This window comes from Mytilus galloprovincialis, chromosome 13 (genome assembly GCF_965363235.1).
Source record: "Mytilus galloprovincialis chromosome 13, xbMytGall1.hap1.1, whole genome shotgun sequence".
Taxonomy (NCBI): Eukaryota; Metazoa; Mollusca; class Bivalvia; order Mytilida; family Mytilidae; genus Mytilus; species Mytilus galloprovincialis.
In genome coordinates this window covers 50,221,186-50,246,873 of record NC_134850.1, presented here as the reverse complement: position 1 = coordinate 50,246,873, position 25,688 = coordinate 50,221,186, and the positions used below count along the sequence as shown (strand labels likewise).

Below are 25,688 nucleotides of genomic sequence, written 5' to 3'. Positions count from 1 at the left end.
ATGTTCCGAGTGCAAACATCATGATGAGGATGAAAGTTAAGAAAAAGCTGCTGATAATTTGTGTAATTTGCTTTATCTGCATAATTATTGGAATCAAAACTATGTGTAAGTGAAAAGTGATGTATTTCCCACATTCTTCTTCTTACCTGAATACTTTCACCATATGTAGGGGCTTCGGAATTTTATTTTTTAGATAGTCTAGGGGGAACACAATAAAATAATACAAATCACAACCAGCTACTGGGGAACAGTTGGACCCTAGCTCACTTATTATGATGACTCAGCACTGTTCTCAACACAGTACTGTTCTGAGATAAAAATTTCTATTCTTTGTGATAAAATCAAATGTTATTATATAAATGTTTCAAAATAGTATAATATGACTGAAGACTGATTGATTTTGATTTCCCTTGCTATCTTGAGTATAGGGAAAACGGTACTATTTATTCTGCCATAGGCGACAATATTAACATTTTCTAAATTTACCAAAGTGTTAAAGTACGGAAGCCCTGGAGTGCCATGCAAAAAAAAAATTTCAACTTGTGCGCACAAGTTACCAACTTGCGCGCACAAGTTACTAACTTGCGCGCACAAGTTACTATCTTGTGCACACAAGTTACACAACTTGTGCGCACGAGTTACACAACTTGTGCGCACGAGTTGTACAACTTGTGCGCACAAGTTACACGTGATCTTATAGACATGCACTGTTTTGCTAAAGAGACTACTTTAAGGAACGCCGTAGCTGCCGAATACAAACATATGTTTATATTCATGAATGCACATACTTTTCAATATCTGCACATGTTTTTTTCTATGTATACACATACTTTTCATATATATGAACATAGTTTACTTGATATGCTCTTACTTTTTATATATATATATATATATGCACATACTTTTCCTACATATGCACATCGTTTACCTTATATGCACATACTTTTGTATATATGCACATATATGCGCATTTTTTTTTTATCTATCTGCACATAGTTAACCTCATATGCATATACTTTTTTTCTATATATGCACAGACTTATTCTACATATGAATGTACAAATGTAGTTCTGCATGTTAATATTTTTCTCAGTATATATGAACATAGTTTTTCAACGTGAGAATTACAATTCATATTATGCTTTTCTGTTGTTTTTTTCAAACTGAACTAAGGGTTCCAATATCATAATAGGAATGTTTATTAAGAATTTCTTAATGATGTATGTTGTTCAATAAAGCAACTGTTGGAATCATTTTTATATGAATGCAATATTATGTTGGTATGTATGATGGTATGGCGCGGTTGTCTTCATCTATAGTCACTTGGTTTTCATGTCAAAACGTTGAAGGAGTCGATTTGTTTGTATTAAATTTTAACACAAAGATTATTACCACTAACGGTTCAACAGTTGTTAATTTAAGTTGCCATTTACTTTACCAATGTTAATGTGTTTTCAAAGTATTCAGTATAGTCTAAGATCTCAAAATGTGAATTGTTTTCTATTATTATGATGTTATAGAAAGGACCAAAGACGGTGGAATTTTTTTATGCCCTGCCGATAGGCGTATGGGGCATTATACATGTATTACCCTTGATTGTCCGTTTTACCGTCTGTCCTTCCATCTTTCCATTTGATTTTGCTGCACTCTAATTCAACTTTGCCTCTACTTAATTTGATAAAGCTCATACACAAAGGTAAAAAACTATAAAACGCAAAAAGTCACCTGTTGTACTACAGTTCTGCTCCTTTATAACTAGGAAAATTTCATTTCTTTTTTTGTTTGTTTTTGCACTCTCACCTTTATCTCAAAATGCTGAAAATGTAGACGCAAAACAAGAAATGCAGAGTAAATCAGACAAATCATAATTTAGAACTACATGCTAGCACATCATATCATATTTGATATTCACACCTTTTTAAAGCTTTTCAATACGTATACATTTTATTTTTACGGCGTCGGCGTTGGCTTCGCAATGTATTAGTTTGTGATTAGGTCTAGTTTATGTTGAACCACAAGTGGTGGTTCAATGATATGTTTTATACAGTTGTATAAGTATTGGAACATCTCATTTCCATAGATAATATTTGTCCCTGTCCCCTCAGTAATTGTCTATTGACTTTGAAAATTTATTGGCATTTGCAAGTCATATTTCTATGGAGGTTATAAAGCCCAACCCCTCATCATGGTTTATTGACATTGAAACTTTCACATAGTTAACAAGTTTATATTTGTTTAAAGGGAACGACTTATGATAAGTCCATGGTATTTTGTATGTAGTTGTATATTGTCACATTTCCATGGATATTGTTCAGCCACGTTATTTCAGTCGTGGTTCATCAACTTTGAATATTTCCATAACTTACATGTTAAGGTATTGCTATTTTGGTTTCAACATTTGCATTGTCAAAATTACAAAAAGGCGTTACATAACCATTTCTATGAAAACAGTTTATTTTTTTGATATTTTAACGAATATATATATATTAATATATAACTCGTTTAACATCAACCCAACAATGTTAGATCTGTAAATTTGCTATATTAATATATATATATAATTACTTTCGTATACAAAGAGAAAAATTCAAGAGAGATACATTACTCCCACCCGACCCCCAATTTTCAAAAGCTTACAACTTGAAAATGAATACATGATTCTATCAAATTTTTTGTCTCTTTAAGATATAATATAAAATTACTTATCAAATTGATAAAATGGCCCAAGGGCCCAGCTTGATATTACTGCAAATGTAAAACCCTTGATAGTTCGAGCAAGTATGGCCCCTTTAAATACGTTTGACATATCTACATTTTGATTGTGATTAACATTTTGATAATGGGCATCTTTTTAAAGACATCAAGAAATTCAGTGGGCCATTCTTGTACACTCTTTATAGAAAAAAAATAACATTGACCAAAGAATTATGAATCATGAAAATGTGCCACATATAGTTGACCTACTGCGTTATTACATCTGAGCAACGTACATAATAACTTAATTTTAACATTGATCACTCATAAAAAGGGAGAAATTCACATGACAAAAAAACTATAATTTTGTTCAACCAGTTGCTGTACCATTTATAATAGGTCAAGACCAAAGAACATATGACAGACGGAAACTTCGAAACATAAGGCTATTAAAAACAAAATATGAAGCATCCAGGTATTCTATCTTAATACCGAAAATATAAAGCTCTATAGAAATAGTTTTCGCCATTGCTGGACAGTAATACTTTTGTCTCACTCTATGACATTTTACATTCACTGTTTATAGATTATTCCCACACCGACAAAGTGCATTCGGCTCTTACTAATGTTTTTACTAATAAAACATAAAACCTGTATAAAAAAAGTCTGAAAACACGAATGCCCCTGCTTAAAATTTTCAATTTATCAAGTTATAAAGGGGCATAATTGTCCAAAAAATTACTGCCCAAATTCTAACTCGGCCTAACTTTGTGTGATTATTAACATTGTGTGTGAATTTCAATAATTTTGGATAAGGCAAATTAACGACAAAGTGCGGACACCAAACTAAATTCATTAATATAACTTGTGACCCGTTATCACTGAATTGTTGGGACAAAAACCACTGAATTCAACACACCATTAGTGATAATATTCCTTGTGTTAAAATGTAATACAAACGACTCATACAAAATACAAAGTTACGGCATTAAAACAAGTGACTATAGATGAAGACAACAGCGCCATACCATCATACATGCCAAAAATAGTATTGCATTCATATGAAATGATTTCAAAAGTTGCTTAATTGAACAACATACAACATTAAGAAATTCTTAATAAACATTCTTTTTATGATATTGGAACCCTTAGTTCAGTTTGAAAAAAACAACAGAAAAGCATAATATGAATTGTAATTATCACGTTGAAATATACTGAGAAAAGTATTCACATGCAGAACTACATTTGTACATTCATATGTAGAATAAGTATGTGCATATATAGGAAAAAAGTATATGCATATGTGGTTAACTTTGTTCAAATATATATATAGAAAAGTATGTGCATATAAGGTAAACGATTTACATATGTAGGAAAAGTATGTGCATATATATATATATATATATATATATATATAAAGTAAGTGCATATAAAGTAAACTATGAAAAGTATGTGTATACATAGAAAAAAACATGTGCAGATATTGAAAAATATGTGCATTCATGTATATAAACATATGTTTGTATTCGACAGCTACGGCGTTCCATAAAGTAGTCTCTTTAGCAAAACAGCGCATGTCTATAAGATCACGTGTAACTTGTGCGCACAAGTTGTACAACTCGTGCGCACAAGTTAATAACTCGTGCGCACAAGTTGTGTAACTCGTGCGCACAAGTTGTGTAACTTGTGCGCACAAGATAGTAACTTGTGCGCGCAAGATAGTAACTTGTGCGCACAAGTTGAAATTTTTTTTTTGCATGGCACTCCAGGGCTTCCGTAGTTAAAGTGTTAGTACTTTATTACTATGTTTTAAAAATTGAACCCAAATTGAAATAGTATCATGACCAATTTCCAACGACAGAGGCGGATTTAGAGGGGGGGCCCGGGCCCCCCCTTTTTGGGAAAAAAATTGGTTGCTTATATAGGGAATCACTGAAGCGTGACTGGAGCGGGCCCCCTCTTAGCGCAGTCAGTGGGCCCCCACTTATGAAAATTTCTAGATCCGCCAGTGAACGGAGCTTGTTTATGTTATCCATGCCCACTGTCATTTTACACCAAATTTATGAAATTTTGGAAAGCCTCTTCGAATAATTCTCTAGAAAATATTTCAATAGGTTTTAAAATTTATATTGTAAATTTACACACTGCAGTTATTCATAGATAAATAAAAAAATATATTGTACCCTTACATCCAATCACAGCCCTCCTAAGTTGACTTCCTTCACCTGTCTTGGGTACACAAAAGGCCAACCTAATGCTGGGAAAATGAAATAGTACCGTTTTCCCTGTATATCAAGTCTCAACAATCCATTACTAGTCGATTACACTACCTTTTTTACAATCCATACGAGCCCCAAGTGAAAAAAGTAGCTTTCACTTGGGGCTCTTATGGATAGTAAAAAAGGTAGTGTAATCGACTAGTAATGGATCCATGCCCAAAATACCTGTGCATGTACCATATATTTTTGATTGATTTTTGATAGCTTTATGTCCAATAGCAATTATTTCTTATGTTATGTATTCAGCAGGTTCGGCACAGTAGTCTAAGTAGTTACTACTATAATCACTGGCTAATCAACACTGAGGTAGTGAGTTTGAACCCCGCTCGTGCGGGTGCACTTGACTCCAATCTTAATTGACTAGGATTGTCAGTTTTCCTATTGAAGGTCAGTGGTTTTCTTCCAGCACTCTGGCTTCCTCCACCGATGAAAACTAGATGCAACAAAATAGCCTAAATGCGGTGCTTAAAAGTGGCATTAAAACACCAAAAATCAAAATCAATCAAGTCAGGTAAAGTGGGATATTCCCTGTTTTTAGAGTACACCCCAGTTTTCCGATGTTACAAAAACCCAACCCTTTTTCAATTTATTGCATGATATCTACAAAAGCGCAGCTTCTAACATGAATGTCTGTGTCAATTTGGTCTCTTGAGTCTTGTGGACATATGCTTGTGGACAGTTGTCTCATTGGCAATCATACCACATCTTCTTTGTTATATATGTGATACAATGTAGACCATAGCAATGTTTAATGATTTTTTTATTGTTTCCTGTTTACAAACTTTAATACCAAGGCAATTTATTCATAACTTTTATTTACTCAGGGAGATCTAGAGTATGGCTTATAAATAATAACATGTACTATGTTATTTTTAAAAGAGATCTCTCTTAATATATATTCCTTGCAAGTTACATGTACATGTATGTCTCAATATTTGAATGTCAATAACAATATTAAAATCTTTTACCAACAACTTTTTTTTTTTTAGAATTTCAGAGATCAAACAACCGCCATCATGGCCATCTACAATTGCAACTTGAGACAAGCTGTGCACTTTTGATCTTCATTGCAAAAAAATTATTATAGCTACATAAGAATAAAAAAATGTACATAAGAAATATTGATTAAGGCATAAAATTTCAATTTTGATAACATATGTTTACATGTACAGTTTATCTTCAAACAATATCAAGTTTGAAATAGCAACATGTACATGTAGGTTATTTTATTGCAATTTTTTATTTTCTTATTTTTATCATTATGAACATATAACTTACAATGTATAAGCTACTGAATAAAAAGAAATGAGGTTCCAAATTGTGTTGGTCTTACAATGTCTTGATATGGATATGTCTGAAAAAGTGCTGAATTACAATTTTGTACTTTTGAACAAATGTCTTGGTGCTGATCTGAAGTGTCTTTTACCAGATGAAGGATACAAAAATTTGAACTGCCTTTTAAGAGGGAAGGAGGATTGATTTTTATTGAAGTTTAACTTTTGTTGTTCTGAATTTTGTTTAACTATATACATGTACATACATGTATATATATATTACTTCAAATTTAACCATGTTTAAGATTAGAGATAATTTGCTTTTCGTACAAATGCTGACCTACTTTGAATGAATTTAATAAATAATATTTAAAAAAGTATTTTTCAGAAAATAAAAAAGAACATCACAACAAGCTATATGCCATTTCTGTATTTTTGACTTAACTTGTTCATTGAAATATATATTTCAGACAACTGGGTCCATATTGAGGTAGTAAAAGACTTGATGTATGAATCACCACATCAGAATTTAATAAAAACATTTCTTCGTCCAATGGAATATTGTAATTCTTTCAATCATATAAACAGTGGTGAAGAAGGTAAGAATTTATTTGGTCTTTTCTGCTTTATTTTCAAAATATATAATTAATATATAAACAAGGAATTATTTGAATCCAGAATAATTTTGAATTCTGGAAAATTGATCAGAAATGTATGATGAAAGAGGGACGAAAGATACCAAAGGGACAGTCAAACTCATAAATCTAAAATAAACTGACAAAGCCATGGCTAAAAATGGGAAAAAGACAAACAGACAAACAAGAGTACACATGACACAACATAGAAAACTAAAGAATAAACAACACGAACCCCACCAAAAACCAGGGGTGATCTCAGGTGCTCTGGAAGGCTAAGCAGATCCTGCTCCACATGTGGCACCCATCGTGTCGCTTATGTGATAACTAATCCGAAAACTAACCAACTAAATAGGGTTATCCATGTGTGCATGGCTAAGGTTAATTTTACTTTCACTATCATTTCAGTATGAACTAACTAACCCCCTGAGCCATGCGGGCATGACTAATCCTATTTAGTTGGGTTAGTTTTCATCATAAATTTCTCATCAATTTTCCAGAATTCAAAATTATTCCAGATTCAAATAATTCCTTGTTTATACCATGGAAGTATTATATTGACAGGAACTACTACGACCCGACTTCAAACGGTTCATCTGCGATGCCGCGTACCATTTAATGACATGTTAATTAACTTGAAACATGGCACTATATTAATACACCAGCGTGTGGCACATTGCGATAAAGTCATGTGTCGGTTGTTTCCGGGGTACGGCAATACACGAAGGAAGCGGATGTTGTCATAAATCCTAAGGAAACAGTTTATACACACGTGTATAGATGAATGTGAACGAGACATACAATCATTAATTCCAAAAAAACACTTTGACAATGGATGAATTTGAGACAAATAATATACCCGATGATTTTTTTTCCTCACATTTTGAAAGTGAGATATATTGTTCGTGTAAATCGGATGATTCGTCACATCTTATCGAATGTAAAAGCAAAGAGTTCAAAATAAAATTTTATCACATACAATGTGTTGGATTGCAAATTGGCAGCGATGGACCCTTGGATTGGATATGCTGTGAATAGTTTTATAAATTGACCATAATTTGTTTAGTGAGAGTTTTATGTCTCTAGCATATTTTGATTTTTCGCATGGTAGGTGGTGAGCAGTTCTCTTTTCTGTAGTTCCACATAAACGACAGTTATAGTCTGGGTCCATTATTTACCATATCTGTTGACAAAAAAGACTATATTGGATTTGTTTTAAAGGGTTGAAGGGTAGAAAAAGCACATCATAAGTTGTGATTGAAAGTTATTTGTCTTACGTCCAGTGGCATGTATTTCATTCATATTCGGGACTGTACATATTGAAAATTGAGCCGATTTAATCAAGATTTAAAAAAAGACAATTTGATTATAGAGCAATTATAAGACTTACTCCAAATCCAGGGTTGGTATAACACCATGTTAAATAAGGCTTTACGTATATAATTATATATGAAATATCCTGACTGCCAAATATACATCCCTGAATTCTGATTTCATGGACATGTATATGTTAAGTGCACTGTAAAACAGTTTCAGTTTACGTGTTTGATATAGACATTAAACCTTGTTTTTTAAGTGAATATATAAAGTATTAGATTTACAGTAGAAGTTGATAACTTTAAGATTTGTCCTTGTGAGAAAACAACTTCGGGTCATAAGACTTTTTTTAAATCTTGGCTAGTATTGGCATAGTCATACATGTTCAAATGATAAAATACTGACCATGGCTTTATATGATCGGAAAGGTCTTTCAATTGCGGGTAGACATGAAGTTTTTATATTCACAATTAAAAAGATATTAACCAACATTATATAAATAGCTACACAACGAAGTGAGATCTCTGTTTTCTTCTGCTGTATTTTGTTGATGTTGGTACTTGTTCGATTAATTTTCGTATTTTAAACTGGAAATTTCTACTTTCCAGGATTATCCAGTACCTTAACTATATAGATTACTCAAAACTTCACAGTATTTATTTTTATCAAATATATTTATTTTTAACCGGCGGTAACCGGAACACACCTTAATTACGATTTAAACTTACCCCACAAACTGATGAAATATTGTCACTCACCATTTCAAAACGTTGTAGTATTCAAAGTTCTCGTCCGATTTTTTTGTTTTGTACATCAGTCGATTTGTTTTGAAAAATTGAATAATTCTGAAAGACCACAGACGAGATTGAAATAAACAAAGGGGTTTTCCGACAGGTATTAGAGATAACCTTTCGCAATAAAAACCACGTGATGATAAGAAGTATGTCTGGTCAGTTTAGGACGGCGGCATCGCACATGGTCACAAAGGGCTATTAACGATAACATACTAATTAGTCAGTTTCCATATCTTTTCTACAGAGCTCCCCGGGTTATAAATAAGTGCTAATAAATCGTTGTAGTTCCTGTCAATATAATACTTCCATGGTTACACTGATTCAGGTGTCCCAAAACCAGTCACGTTAAAAAATCAATTTTTTGCAATGAAACTCTGTTATTCATGTTACAATGTATAGTTTTTATGCAGTTAAGCTGCATTATGCGAGCACCCTAGATTTGTGTTCTACCCAATAAATCCTGAAATACTTGCCATTGTTATTATCTAGCTTGCTACTATGTTATATATAACTAATTGAACACTTTTTTAATACTTTTTATTCTGGATTACAAAAAAAAATGACCAGAAAAACCTTAAATGATCGTCGATTTATCCAAAAGTTTTAAAGTTACACATAGGAAGTAGTGCTTATTAAGAATCCTTGTGTAGTTCATTATGACTTGTGCTTTCAGCTAAGATGTCAAAGAACAATTGTATGAAATATTTAATCGCCGAAAATCTCTTAAGACAAGTAGTTTAGATTTCCCAAATGACAAAAGTCGTAGGAATATTGTTTGTCATCAATACGTAGTACAACTACGTCAGTAGTCTATTATATAATAAGTTCAACTGTTCATGCTGTTGGCGGCAATTTCAAATTAGAAAAAGAAATTTTCGTAGCTTTTCAATTTGGAGGCAGGTGTGCAAATTAGAGTGGTCCGAGGTCCGCGACCTTCCACTTTTGCAAGCGGAATTTCGACTAGGATAGTTGGTTTCTAGCTACGCCCGACGTAGTTACCTTCCATTTGAAAGAAAATAAGAAATTACTTTGAAAACCTTTTCACCATGTTCACCAAAGTCTCCAATTAAACGAGCTAAAAACTTATTTTTATCATTATTATTCATGACGGCGATGTTCATTTTGTTCAACTGCTAGCTTTATACAGAAAATCGCCGACAAATATTGTATAAATTCGAGTAAAATCGTATCTGATTGACAAAAACAACATTGTAAACACATAACAATGGCGGCCGTGAAGACAAAATTTTACAAAATCGGATCCGATTCCGGAAGCGGATAAGGGTAATTCCGGGTTTGGCGATCTTTTACAAAATAAATCCAAGCAGGTGAAAAAAATACATCTATGCATGGTAAATGAATATAAACACTAGTATTGTAAACTAAAATATATATGTAAAAGAAAGCAGAAAAATATTTTATTCAGAAACTCAAAATTACTTTTTGACAAATTTTAATTTAAAAATCCAATACAACGTGACAGCTGGGAACAGTATATCTAACAATATACATGTTCATGGTCACAGTCTAAATTTTCTTTATAAATGATAAATGATGATAATGCATGTGAGATGCTTTTAAAGTGTAAACATATTACTGCAATTTCGAGGGGTTATTTGTTTTTTCTCAATTTGAAGGATCAATTAAAGTAGCTGAAAGTTTCTTTCTTTATTTTCACAAATAATGCAACTATATTATATATACCTTAATGTAAGTAAATCATATGATATATAGGTGGCATTCTTTGGGCAACTCTACCCCTTCCTGTTTGATAACTTGGAAACGGTCGAGCTCCCCACCCCTAAACCATATGAGGGGCAGATCCAGGATTTTAGGTTAGGAGGGGCGCAAACTTAAATTTTCACCGAGCAGAGCGAGGTTAAAAAAAAATTGAGGTAAAATTATCGGAATATTCTTTATTAAGCTGAGAACAACCCATGCTTTGCAAATTTAAGGGGGGTGCAAGCCCGCAACCCTCCCCCGTCTGAATCTGCCCCTGCATATATTCAAGTATAGGACAATATAAATAAAAAAATGAAATATAGGGGGAGTCCCTGGAGTTACCCCACCCCCTCCTGTTTGAGAACTTGGAAACGGTCGAGATCCACACCCCTTAACCATATATATTCATGTTTGTGACAATATGAAAAATCAAATGAAATATAGGAAGAGTCGCTAGGGGTCACCCCACCCCTCCTGTTTTAGAATTTAAAAATGGTCGAGATCACCACCCCTAAACCATATATATTCATGTATGGGACAATATAACAAATCAGATGAAATATAGGAGGAGTCCCTTGGGTCTCCCCACCCCTCCTGTTTGAGAATTTGAAACCCATTGAGATCGCCACCCCTTAACCATATATATTAATGTACAGGACAATATAACAATTCAAATGAAAGATAGGGGAGTCCCTGAGGTCACTGTTCACCCTCCTGTTTGAGAACTTGGAAATGGTCAAGACCCTTACCCCTAAACCATATATACTCATGTATGGGACAATATAACAAATCAAATGAAATATAGGGGAAGTCCCTGTGGTTATCCCAACCCTCCTGTTTGAGAACTTGGAAACGGTCGAGATCCCCACACCAAAACAATATATATTCATGTATGGGTCAATATAACTAATTAAATGAAATATAGGGGGAGTCCCTGGGGTCACCCTACCCCTCCTGTTTGAGAACTTGGAAACCAATGAGATCCCCACCCCTAAATCATATATATTCATGTATGGGACAATATAACAAATAAAATGAAATGTAGGGGAAGTCCCTAGGGTCACCCTACCCCCCCCCCCCCCCAGTGGCGGATCCAGAAATTTTCATAAGTGGGGCCCACTGACTGACCTAAGAGAGGCCCGTTCCAGTCACGCTTTAGTGATTCCCTATATAAGCAACCAATTTTTTTCCTAAAAAGGGGGGGCCGGGCCCCCTGCCCCCCTAAATCCTCTGCCTACCCTACCTGTTTGAGAACTTGAAAACCGTTGAGATCCCCACCCCTAAATTATATATATTCATATGTATGGGACAAAATAACAAATCATTTACATTTACTATGGGCAGGTCAGTCAGACCTCACCTTTGATCCCTGTTGTGAACATTTGTCCGATTCGTGTCTCATAACTTTTGTACTATAGAACACAAACTCAGTTTTCTTTCCAGGGAAACCAGTCCATTCATACTATTACATGTTCATACTAAGTCAAATTGAACTTCTAGCAGTCAAATAAAACCAAGGTTAACTACCAAGTAGAACAACTGCAATCATTGGGAACTTGTACCACTGCAGACTCACCATAAAAAATATACATTGATATATGCATTGCTTTTGAAACCTTGATAACATATAAATTATTTGCCTTAATAAATAAATCATTAGATAAACATGAATGTACTATATATGAATGTTTAATGTTGAGGCAACATTGCCACAGTTTTCATAATTACGGTTGCCTTGGTTTTTGGTTAACTGCCTTCAGCGCTTACAGCGCTTTGATTTGTAAACAGTACAAGTCCCATACCAACAAAGTCTGTCTAGATGTGTCTATCCGTCCGTCAGTCAGTTTGATGTCAAAATTTTACTGGATCCTTTGTGATTTCCAGAAAAAAACAGACAAATAGCAATAACATGAATAAGGTGTATTAATTGTGAATGTGGTGTATGATCACATTATATATTTGTGGCAACTTAGGATAAAGTAGAATCCAAGTAAATACTAATATTTATTGTACAACTCAAACGATAGAACTACAGTTACAGAATGATTATATTCCTAATAAAAGCCTTATTAAACTATGTGCAGATAATGAACCTGTATGTGGTCGAAACAATAGATACATAGAAACTGTCACAGTATCAATTATCAGCGGATGTAACTGTTTATATTTCCTAAATCCTACTAGAAATTGAAAAATACCTAAGCAATATGTAAATCTATTTTGCATGCAAAACAAAGAATAGGTAGACTGCCTTATTTCTTTGTATAAAAAGGTTATAAGGGATTATTCTGCCCTTCAACATTTTAACCATTGCCTTAACTAAAGTTCGTTCAATTTTAATTATACACAAAATCTCCATATCTATTTGGCGGTTTCTGTTTTCTGGTTAGTCTCGGAGTCTCAACGGTAGGTTTTATAATGGATTTTGAATTGTCACTAGTGTCACTAGAACCAGACGGTGTTTTCTCTTATTTTTGAGTGTAAATTCACATTGCGATAAGACGTGTCACGGTACTTGTCTATCCCAAATTCATGTATTTGGTTTTGATGTTATATATATATGTTATATTTGTCATTCTCGTGGGATTTTGTCTATATGTGTTACATTTTAGTGTTATGTCGTTGTTCTCCTCTTATATTTAATGCGTTTCCCTCGGTTTTAGTTTGTTATCCCGATTTTGTTTTTTGTCCATGGATTTATGAGTTTTGAACAGCGGTATACTACTGTTGCCTTTATTTCTACATTTGCTTGATTATCGGATACGACTGGAATCGGAATATCTGGAATCTCAGATATATCTGGTAATTTATTGTCACTATACTGATCATATTTGTGTCTGATCTTATTCTGATGTCGTTTTACAGTTCGGCCATTGTTTAATTCAATGACAAACGAAACTGGTCCTGTTCTTTTAATTAAAGTTCCTGTAATCCATTTAGCTTCACGGTTGTGACTCAAAATGTACACACTATCTCTTACATTAAAATTTCTCACTTGAGCTGTCTTATCATGCGATTGTTTTTGTCTTTGTTTCTATTGAACACGACTGTTAATGTTCGGATATGTTAAGTCTAGCAACGATCTTGGTCTCCATCCCATTAACATTTCAGCTGGAGCAATAGCGGTTGTGGCATGTGGTGTTAGTCTATACATAAATAAGAATTTCACCATTCTTGTTTCTATACATTTGTACTTCTCTCGGTAGCCTTCTTCATTCCCTCTTTAAATGTCTGAACAGCATGCTCGGCCAACCCATTTGTGCTAGGTTGATATGGTGAAGAACGAATTTGCTTAATTCCGTGTCTTTGAACAAAATCCTGGAATTCCTGACTAGCAAACGGTGTTCCATTATCACCCACAATGCTTTCTGGTAATACATGAATTGCAAACATAGTGCGCAATTTCTCAATAGTGTTTGCACTGGTTGCAGAGTTCACTACATGTACATCCAAATATTTTGAGTGTGCATCAACACATACTAAGAACATTTTTCCGTACAGTGGCCCTGCATAATCAATATGTATCCTTGACCATGGGTTTGATGGCCATTCACAATGATGCATTGGAGCTTCTGGTGGAGCATGTCGAATGACCTAACATTTGTGACATGCACGAACTGTGTGTTCAATTTCTGCGTCCATATTTGGCCACCAGACATAACCTCTCGCAAGTACTTTCATACGTGAAATTCCTTCATGACCTCTCGTTTAGTTCTTGAAGAATAATTTCTCTTCCAGGGTTTGGAATAACAAGTCAACTCTATTTCCCCACAATAGACAACTATCAAATAAACTTAACTCTGTTTTTCGACTAAAATATGGCTTCATTTCATCATTGTCTCTGTAATTTGGTCAACCTTTCAAAACATAGTTCGTTATTTGTCCCAATATCGGATCCTTGCGTGTCCATGCTTTAATTTGCTGAGTAGTAACTGGCGTAGTATCCATGTGATCCATTAGCATGATCATTTCTGCGGGTACTTCCGTTTTCCCTTCTCGGTTTAACGGTAGACGGCTTAGTGCGTCAGCTTTAGAATTCTTCTCTCCTTCTTTGTAAGGCTATCTTATATTCATATGCGGACAGTGTCAAAGCCCAACGCTGAATTATTACGACTGCCATTGGTGGAATACACTTATTTTCGTTAAATAATCCTATCAATGGCTTATGATCTGTATAAATGGTGTATTTTCTATCAAACAAATATTGATGAAATTTCTTTAGTGCGAATATAACGGCTAAGCCCTCCTTCTCAAGAACACTATAATTCCTCTCGGTGGGTGCTAGCGTGCGCTAAACATATCCAACCGGTCTGTCACATCCATCTTCCATTATGTGCGACAGGACGGCTCCTATTCCATACGTTGAAGCATCACACGATAGCATAATGTCCTTGGTCGGGTCATAATGTACCAACACTTTAGAAGACTTTAGTAAAGTTTTTGATAGTTCAAAAGCCTCTTGTTGTGATTTGTTCAATTCCCATTGTTTTGCCTTTTCAACAGTTCACGCAACTGTGCTAGTTTTGAAGATAAATCCGACAGAAATCGGTTGTAGTAATTAAGCATTCCTAAGTACGATTTTAACTCGGTAACATTATTAGGTTCCGGTGCCTCTGTAATCGCTTTGACTTTGCTTTCTAAAGGATATATTCCATATTGAGTAATTCTATGACCTACATACACTAGTTCAGGTGCTAGAAATACGCATTTGTCCTTGTTGAGTCTCATACCTGATTCCTGTATCTTGCCTAATACAGTTTCTAAATTGTTTAAATGTTCACTCTTTGAACTTCCAGTGATAAGAATGTCGTCTACTCTCACAACAACTCTTTGGATTCCTTGCAACAAATTTTCCATTGTTCCTTGAAATATTCCCGGTGCGGACGAAACTCCAACCGGCAAACGATTATACTGATACAATCTTTTATGCGTGTTGATTGTTACATATTTACGTGACTCCTCGTCGGGTACAATTTGTTGATAGGCCTGGCTCAGATCTAACTTGGAAAAAGCTTGTCCCCCACTTAATGTTGCATAGAGATCATCGGTTTTAGGGATCGGATAATTGTCAAGTTTAGACACCTGGTTAATAGTTACTTTGTAGTCCCCACAAATCCTTACTGAATTGCCCGGTTTTATTATTGGCACTATGGGAGCAGCCCATTCGAAAAATTCAACCTTTTCGATATTGCCACCTTTTTCCAATCTATCAAGTTCTTTTTCATTTTTTTTCTTTGAGTGCGTACGGCACTGGCCTTGCTTTGAAATATTTAGGTGTATCGTCTTTATCTACATAAATCCTTGCTTAAGTCCCCTTTAATGTGCCTAGTCCTTCTTTAAATACTTGAGGGTACTTACGTAACAAGTCTTGTAACTCCTTGTCCTTTTCCGGTTCCTGATTGTGAGAATTGCTCAATTTTGAATATTGATTTCCAGCAAGTTGAGTTGTAGTTTATGAAGCCAATCACGCCCCATTAAACTCGGTCCCGTTCCCTTAACCGCGGTGATCGGTAAATCCACACTTTGACTTTTGTATATAACGGTAACAATCCGTTTTCCTAACAATTTTCTCTCCTGTGTATGTACGCAAACTACACGGTGATTTTTCGAATGAATTGTCACTTCCAAATACTTGTTTACATGTCTCCTGACTTATCACTGAAACTGATGCACCTGTATCGATTTCCATATTTATTTCAGTGTTGTTGAGTTTAACGGACACTAGATACGGTTTCCTTTTTGTATCTTCCAATTGATACATTGTAAAGGTATCCTCCATATCGTCAATATCCTCTTCAACAAAATGTGTTTTAGTCGGACGCTGCTTAGGGTTCACTTTCCCTTGCTGTGTTTGTTGCTTATATTTCGGTTTTTCTTTAGCATTTTGCTTCCCTTTATTTCGGCATTTTTTCGCTAAATGTCCCTTCTTATCGCACACATAATACTTTGCGTCTTTCCATTTACAATCCTCAATTATGAGATCCTCCACATCTGTAACATTCCTCATTACGAATTGTAACTTTGTGCACTTGCTTAGGTTCCTGAACTTACAGATCGTGTGCGTTCTTAGCTGTCTTTTCCATTGCTGTTGTAACTTCCATTGCTTTTTTTAATGTCAATCCAGGTTCAGCTAACAAACGTCTCTGAATACGGTCTTCTTTTATTCCACAGACCGGTCTATCTCTCGATATATCATCAAGAGTAGCTTTGTAATCACAATGTTCAGATATCTGTCTAAGATCTGCTACAAACTGGCTCATCTTAACTAACTTAACAATGTCATCATAAGTCTTTTCCCCTGGCTTTTGCGGAGTACTTAAATTCCTCATAAGTTTATGTCTTTTTGCCACGGGCAATTAAAAGAATTGCTTGTTGCTTTTCCATACTTTCAATGTTATTTGCAATAAATTAATGGTTAAGTCTTTCGGTATATTGTATCCAATCTTCTGAAATGTCATCAAATTAATCAATACGTCCATAATTTGTTGGAATTATTATAGGTGGTGCAGCTTCGTCTCCAATGTATTCACTAAATCGAAAAAAGTTTTAAATCCTCGTGGCCAATTTATGTGGCAACTTATGCTACATACAGAGGCGGATTTAGGGGGGCAGGGTGCCCGGGCCCTCCCTTTTGAGAAAAAAAAATTGGTTGATTATATAGGGAATCACTGAAGCGTGACGGGATCGGGCCCCCTGTTAGACAGCCAGTGGGCCCCCACTTATGAAAAATTATAGATCCGCTACTGACATATATATAAAAAGTAGAATCCAAGTAAATACTAATATTTATTATACAACTCAAACGATCGAACTACAGTTACAGAATGATTATAATTCTAATAAAAGCCTTATTAAACTATGTGCAGATAATGAACCCGTGTGTGGTCGAAACAATAGATACATAGAAACTGTCACAGTATCAATTATCAGCGGATGTAACTGTTTATATTAATGTCACTACAATATTATTGGACAATAAAACCCTACAGTGACCTATAATTGTTTATATTTTTGTCCTTTGGAATATCAATGATTTTCTCATGAGCAGTCCTACATGTGTCATTGCTTATATACTTAGATTTATATACAAATGTAACTAATACAAAATCAATTTTTATGCCCCACCGACAATAGTGGGGCATTATTTTTTCCATTTATTGAAATTGAAGTTAAATTAACTTGAAACTTAGTACACATGTTCCCTATGATATGATCTTTCCAATTTAATGTCAAATTTGACTTTTTACCCCAATTTTACGGTCCACTGAACATAGAAATGGATACATGTAGTGTGAGTGGGGCATTCTTGTACTATTGACACACTTTTGTTATTCATATAGTTAACTGTAGTACAAGTCAATGTAATTATTTCATTATATTTCAGGTGATAGTAACATATCTGGATACTCCTTAGAACTAGTTCACATGGTTATGCGTCATGGTGCTCGAACTGGTATGCATAGTTTACCTGGAATACAAGTTCCAACTTTAAGTTGTAAAATACATTCAAAGTTCGAAAATATCTCTCGTTTTCTAGATAGAACAAGACAAAAATGGATAAATCAAAAAAACTTTGGATTTGACAGTTCACTTTATCCCAATAAGAACAAATGCCAAGGATCAGATTTGACGCCATTTGGAATGAAACAACACATTACGACTGGTCGCTACCTTCAAGGGAAATATGGAGGTCTTCTTAATATAACTCAGTTATATGTTCGCAGTACAGGGTATTCTAGAACTTACCAGAGTGCAGTGGCTGTTCTGCTTGGGTTTTTAAACCACACCTTTCTGCCTTTCGTCAGAATAAATAGATCCAGAGAAGCATCATTTTGTAGTCCCAGTTTATTTTCAGGGTCCTGCCACTGTCCAGGGGCAGATAAATTAATAAGAAAAGCTAAGAACGAAGCAGACAAAGCAGAAAGAGAGGATATTGATAAACAATTGCTGATAAATAGATTAAGGGGAGTGTTAGAAACTGAAATACCTGTTAGCATTTCAGTTTTTTCTCTAATTGATGTTTTCATGACATTTGCTTGCCATGGGATACCGCTGCCTTGTTCACAGGATCAACGAAAGTGTGTAAATCAGTCACATTTAGATTTGATTTTCAAGATACAAGATCGTGTAGGAAAACAAATGGTATTTGAAAATAGAAACTACATACAATTTGCTCATTTATATCTGCATCCATTATTAGAAGAAATGGCAGATAGAATGAAAAAGGTAGCGAGACGTAAACCAGTAGAATCTTTTGTTTTATACTCTGGCCATGATGTGACCATAACACCACTTGCAACTGTTTTAGGAATTCATAATGGAAAATGGCCACCATTTGCCTCAAGGATAGTCATAGAATTATATAAAAAGACTGAAAATAAAATGCATTATTTTATCAAAGTATTTTTTAATGGAGAAGATGTGACTTCAAAAGCATCATTTTGTAAAAATAAAACTTTAAAAGGATTCTGCAAATTAAAATATTTTCTTGATTTTGTAAATAATCATTTACATGATAATGGACTTGATTCATATGATGAAGGCTGTGGCATTCCTAATCTTTAAAAAACAAAACTGTTAAAAAATATATTTATATTCACTGTGCAATACAATTTCTTAAAAAAATGTATAAAGGAGGGACATTTTTTTTTACATTGAATGGGGTATACTTAGATAAAAATGTATTCATTTTTGAATTATTCCCATTCGCATATATATATATTTATTACAATTTTTTTATGGTCATTTTTTCTCCCATTATTAAGGTCTTTCCTTTTTCAAAAGGGAAAGACCTTACTGTATTTCTTCTGTTTATTATTATTATTCTTCCGCCAAACTTTGACGAAGTTAGCAGCCTTAACTGTAAGACATGTCGCTTTCATGTTCACACTTTGTATCGGCGTCATGAATACCTATCCGGAACTCACCCTGTGAATCGAAATATTTTGTCGGTTCGGAGTAATCCCTCCAAAACCCAAAAACCTTGTTATCGTTCCAACAACGTAACCTTAATAGGTAGAAAAAAAAACGAAGGGTGAAATTTGTTCAGGACCAGACCCTTGTTCTTCATTACATTTGGATTGAAAAGATTCAACGACTCATTGGTAGGGTTATGCCCCTATTAAAATTAACGGGTGTCGGTTGGCCACCAAAACTCAGAAACCATAAGTTGTAGACACCTAGGATCTTCACCATTCTTCATCAATTGATGTGACTTTGAAAAATACCTCAAGGTCAAATGTGTATGTTGACCTTGACCTTTGACCTAACACCTTGTAATGGGATAATCTCAGCAACCTTAATACTTTCAGAAGTGTTGTATAGTGGAAAACGTTTGGGTCATTAATGCGCAACTTTGTTACATTTTGACCGAAGAGATTTGACCTTTCTGTAAGAGGCATAACTCTTGTTCTAGGTTTCTGAAAAGGCAAAATCAGCTTTTACTATATGACCAAAGGTCCTAGACCCATGGGATCTTCAACAATGACATTGGGGACTAATGACCTTGTCAAAGGTCAAGGTCATGTCCCATACAGCGAATTATGTGTTTTTGACCTTATTTAAAGGATTTTCAGTGTGTTTTAAAGCTTTGTAAGGTTGACCTTGACCTTTGACCTTACAACTTTTTAGTCGATATCTCAAAAACGATTGTACTTACAGAAATAGTAAATAGTGAAAAACGTTGACGTGGATGAGGCGCAACTTTTTTACATTTGACCGAAGAGATTTGACCTTTCTGTAAGGGCATAACCTGTGTAAAAACTTTTCAATACATTCTACGTCTATTAGAACATGTATTTTACATTACAAAAGGAAAGACCTCTCAATTGTTCAAAAACAATTGACATTTTAATTATTATTATTATTATTCCGCCAAACTTTGAAGAAGTTAGCAGCCTTAACCGTAAGACGTGTCACTTTCATGTTCACACTTTGTGTCGGTGTCATGAATGAACTCATCCTGTGAGTCGAAATATTTTGTCAGTTCGGAGTAATCCCTCCAAAACCCAAAAACCCTGTTATCGTTCCAACACCGTAACCGTAATAGGTAGAAAAAAAAACGAAGGGTGAAATTTGTTCAGGACCAGACCCTGGTTCTTCGTTACATTTGGATCGTAAAGATTCAACGACTCATTGGTAGGGTTATGCCCCTATTGAAATTAACACATGTTTGGCCACCAAAACTCAGAAACCTTTGACCTAACACCTTGTTATGGGATAATCTCAGCAACCTTAATACTTTCAGAAGTGTTGTATAGTGGAAAATGTTTGGGTCATTAATGCGCAACTTTGTTACATTTTGATCGAAGAGATTTGACCTTTCTGTAAGGGGCATAACTCTTGTTCTAGGTTTCTGAAAAGAGAAAATCAGCTTTTACTATATAACTAAAGGTCCTAGACCCATGGGGTCTTCAGCAATGACATTGGGGACTAATGACCTTGACAAAGGTCAAGGTCACGTCCCATATAGCGAATTATGTGTTTTTGACCTTATTTAAAGGATTTTTAGTGTGTTTTTTTAGTCGATATCTCAAAAACGATTGTACTAACAGAAATAGTAAATAGTGAAAAACGTTGAGGTGGATGATGCGCAACTTTTTTACATTTGACAGAAGAGATTTGACCTTTCTGTAAGGGACATAACCTGTGTAAGAACTTTTCAATACATTCTACGTCTATTGGAACATGTATTTTACATTACAAAAGGAAAGACCTCTCAATTGTTCAAGAACAATTGACATTTTAATTTTTATTGTATTTTTTAATTAAATACATATATATGAATGACAAAAGAAAAATATCTGATTTATTTTAGTATATCTTTGTTAAAGCATAAATGACAAATTTGGACAAAACTTTGAATTTGATAGTTTCCAACTTTAAATAGGATCAAGTGTCAAGGAGAATTTTATTCTGTAAAAAAAAATCTATCTTGTAAACTACATTCAGATCCTTATCCATATAATGCTGTTGTCATGGTCTGACCTTAAATAGCAACTATATAACTTCAATATAATCATATTTCAAGAATAGAGACAACATTGTTGAAAGTTTTCAGTTATACAGATATTCTTCAAAAATGGGACTTGGTTATGTTGAAGGCCTAGTGGTCTTAGTAGTCCAACTAAAATATGTGTATCCCTAGTCTGCCAACCCTGAGGTTGCGAGTTGGAATCCCACACATGTCAAGTGTGGTCAACTCCAATTCCTATTTACTCTTATTGACAGCTTTGTCAGTTATTTTCTTTAACAGGCACTTGGCTTCTTCCAACGATAAAAACTGACAACCATGCATTGGCCATATATTGCTGAAAGTGACTTTAATCACCAACCAATCAATCAATCAATAAATCTTGTTTAAAATATTAAGTGCTAGTCTACTTAAGAATCAGGCAGTGGTGAAAACATGACAAACAAAAACCACTCAAGTTGACATTAATTTATGTTCAAAATGTATAATGATGCAAAAGTATACCATTTGTTTCCTTGTCCTGTTCTGGTAATTGGAGATAAAATTTGGTTACAATGCACTAGAAATTAACAATTAAGGGGAGCTAACTCTGTAATTTGCTATCATTCTAACCAAAGTTTATCTAAAGATTTCTCAAGTTACCAGACACGCAGACACTAAAGACTTACCATTTCTAACTCAGGATGAGTGTTACTTCAAAATAGGATGGCTGGGTAAGTGGGGTTTTTTCAGCCATGTTTTGATTTTTTTTCAAAATTGCCTGATTCTTACAAAGACTGGCACTTAATGCATGAACTAGTCTTATAATCATGATGTTATTCATATGTAATTTTAAGCTAAGAGATTATGCATTTCTAGTGTGAAAACTTTTTTGTAAGGGAGTGCAAGTGTAAAAATCTTGTAATAAAGTTTAAGTGGGAAAACCTTATGAAATAAAGTCTTAAAATTAGTATAAAAATCTTGTGGTTATAAATTACTAGGGTGAAAACCACAGGAACTCGTCTCAGAATTTTTCCCCTATATACCTTTATATAACATTAGGTATATATAGGAATTTATTTTCTGAGACAAGTGCCTGTGGTGAAAACTTGTGGTTATGAATTGCTATGATGAAACCTTGTGATAATGAAGTGCTAGTGTAAAACCTTGATGTAATGAAGTGCTAGTGTGAACTCTTGTGTTATTTAAGTGCTAGTGTGAAAATCTTGTGTTATTTAAGTGCTAGTGTGAAAATCTTGTGTTATTTTAGTGCTAGTGTGAAAACATTGTGTTAAAGAAGTGCTTATGTTCTAACATGTATCTAATTGTAGTGAACCCTGTTGGACTTTTGTGCTGATATGAAATATAATGCATTTGGTAATTTTTTGAAAAATAACTGTTCATAATGTATTCATATTATTTTACACTTTTTTTTTTATAAATGTATGGATTTGGCCTTGACCTATTGTTTTGATTCATATGTATATTAACACAATGTGTGTATCAAGGGGTAATAAATTATATATTTTGTATCTTTGAAAACTGCTGTACATGTAAAACCAAACAAAGTTGGAAATATTTGTGATATGTGATGTAAATGTAGTGTTTTGTACTTTATAAATTTGTCCTTGAAACAATTAATTTTTTCCACAGAAAACATTTTTTTTTTTTAGATAATAACCCAATTTAAGACTGTTATCAATCTGTATATTACGCACTCATCCATATGCTCAGGCGAAATACTGCCCACATATTTTAAAAACTGTTTGCTTCAACACCTGCCCAATTGTACTGTGATTTCCATTGATATCATGACTTAGGGCTGATAAGGGGTCTGATCTGAAAAATGCCATGTTATAATATATATGTACCAACCTAATACAAAAGCTACAAAAGGTAACTTATTAATATCAATTATTTGGAAATAAAGCTGGAATTCGTGTAATTGGTTGTTACAATTGCATCACAAAGTATTGAGTTTTTTTCAGATTTGTATATTTAGATACATGTATTTTAACTGTGCAATATCACTTTTCCGTGTGTTTTTTACAGTCTTCCTTTGAAATATTGTTGAACATATGACTCTTTCTAAACAAATTAAATTCATAAGGGTATATGAAATAATGATATTACAATGTGCATGGAGTATAAAAGAAATAAGTTTTTAATGATTTAAGAGATTTATAATAAGTCATTTATTTACTACATGTATAGGTTTATTTTATCATATTTTTAAGATTGAATATGTTATCCATTTTATAAATTTGCATTGTTGATCATTGTTTATTTTATTTAAATTGTTTATTTTGTGTTATTGTTGATAAAAAGTGTCTTGTATTGATTTTAAATCAATAAAACATTTGAATTTGTAACACACGTCTTTCTTTTTGAATCAAGACTGATTCAAAATTTAGGAATAATGGTGCTGTGTTTAAAGAATTACAGCAGTCAATACTGGATTTCACAGTTACAAATGCTGTTTTATATACTGTGTAGTGTGGGGTCAGTGAATAATATTAATTGCCAAAAAACAAATCCAATATTGACTGTGGTCACACATGAAACAACACCTGGAAAACCTTAAAAATGGGAATTTGAAGGTTTCCACAAATAAAATTATGAATAGAAATGGGAAATGTGTCAAAGAGACAACAACCCAAACAAAGAACAGAAAACATCAGAAGGCCACCAATGGGTTTCAACACAGCAAAAATCGTAGCTTCAGCTGGCCCTAAACAAAAATGTGTTCTAGTTCGGTGATAAAAAAATATCATACTAAACTCGAAAACATTTTATTTAGAATTGATTGATATCAAACATAAATATATGATCCTGAGCCACTTTTAGAAATGTAGTCTTATTTTCTTCACATAATGGTTATCATAGCATTCCTTAGAATATGAAGAAAAATTGGCAAAGTATATATCTGACTCTTAATTTTGAAGTGTTTTGGTGTGTTGATGAAAATATATGTTGCAAAAAATGGGGGAAAAAAAACACATAAATAAAAGATGCCAAATGGTATAAAAATCCTAATAGTTAAAAAAAACAACACATACAGCAAAAAAAAAACAAATGAAAAATGTTATAGTTTAAAATGCCAAATGGTATTAAAAATACCAGTCTGCTTGTACAGTCAGCCGGCCTGTGGGTTAGCTGGACGTTAAGGTGCTAGTTCACCAAGACAAATGCTGGTAGTGGATCACCTATCTTTTACTTTTGGAGAACCAGTTTTTAATGAGTCCACGATTAGACTTTGGGGGCTTAAAATTTAACTGAGATAAAATCGAAAAAACATATGGAAACAGTCTTTATCATGTTTCTGTACAATTTAAAAATAATGTCATAAAAAGTTAAATTATCCCCTTTGAACCCTATTCCCAAATGGATAAAATAAATACATCAAATTCCCTTTTTTTCCCGTGTTTTGACCTAGCCAATGTGCTTAGTCAAAAACTCATGGCGAGGATCAGACCGAGCCACCATGCTTAGGCTTAGTCAGACTGAGCTTCCTCACTTAGTTCGTAAAAGTAATAGCAGATACTTCATACGTATGGTAGGGGACATTACTATACCTAAAAGGAAGGTATACATCTGTGAACCCTAAACAGAGATAGAGACTTAACTTCGCCAAAGTATCCAACTACCTCTTTTTCTTGACTTAAGTCAATAGTTAATCATGTTTGAATTGTTTTACATTGTCATTTCGGGGCCTTTTATGGCTGACTATGCGGTATGGGCTTTGCTCATTGATGAAGGCCGTACGGTGACCTATATAGTTGTTAATTTCTGTGTCATTTTGGTCTCTTGCGGACTGTTGTCTCATTGGCAATCATACCACATCTTCTTTTTTATATTATGCGTCATATTGCATACAACTTTAAAATATACAGATTGTACTTACGTATCCTATCCTACCACATACTCTTCTACCTTCTTTCTTAAAGCAAATCAATGAGACATAAACAAACAGATCTTCTCTGCATAGTCATTAACAACAGACAATCTATGTAGTCAACCAT

General features: G+C 34.0%; 1 protein-coding gene across 1 annotated transcript; it reads left to right on the top strand.

Annotated features, from left to right (window-relative positions):
* On the top strand, positions 1-24,038 carry LOC143057892 (2-phosphoxylose phosphatase 1-like). The gene is made up of 3 exons (XM_076231352.1): positions 1-105; positions 6,718-6,846; positions 18,100-24,038. The coding sequence occupies exons 1-3, from the start codon at positions 21-23 to the stop codon at positions 19,278-19,280; spliced, it is 1,395 nt and encodes a 464-aa protein (XP_076087467.1). The 5' UTR covers positions 1-20; the 3' UTR covers positions 19,281-24,038.
* The last annotated feature ends 1,650 nt before the right edge of the window (positions 24,039-25,688 follow it).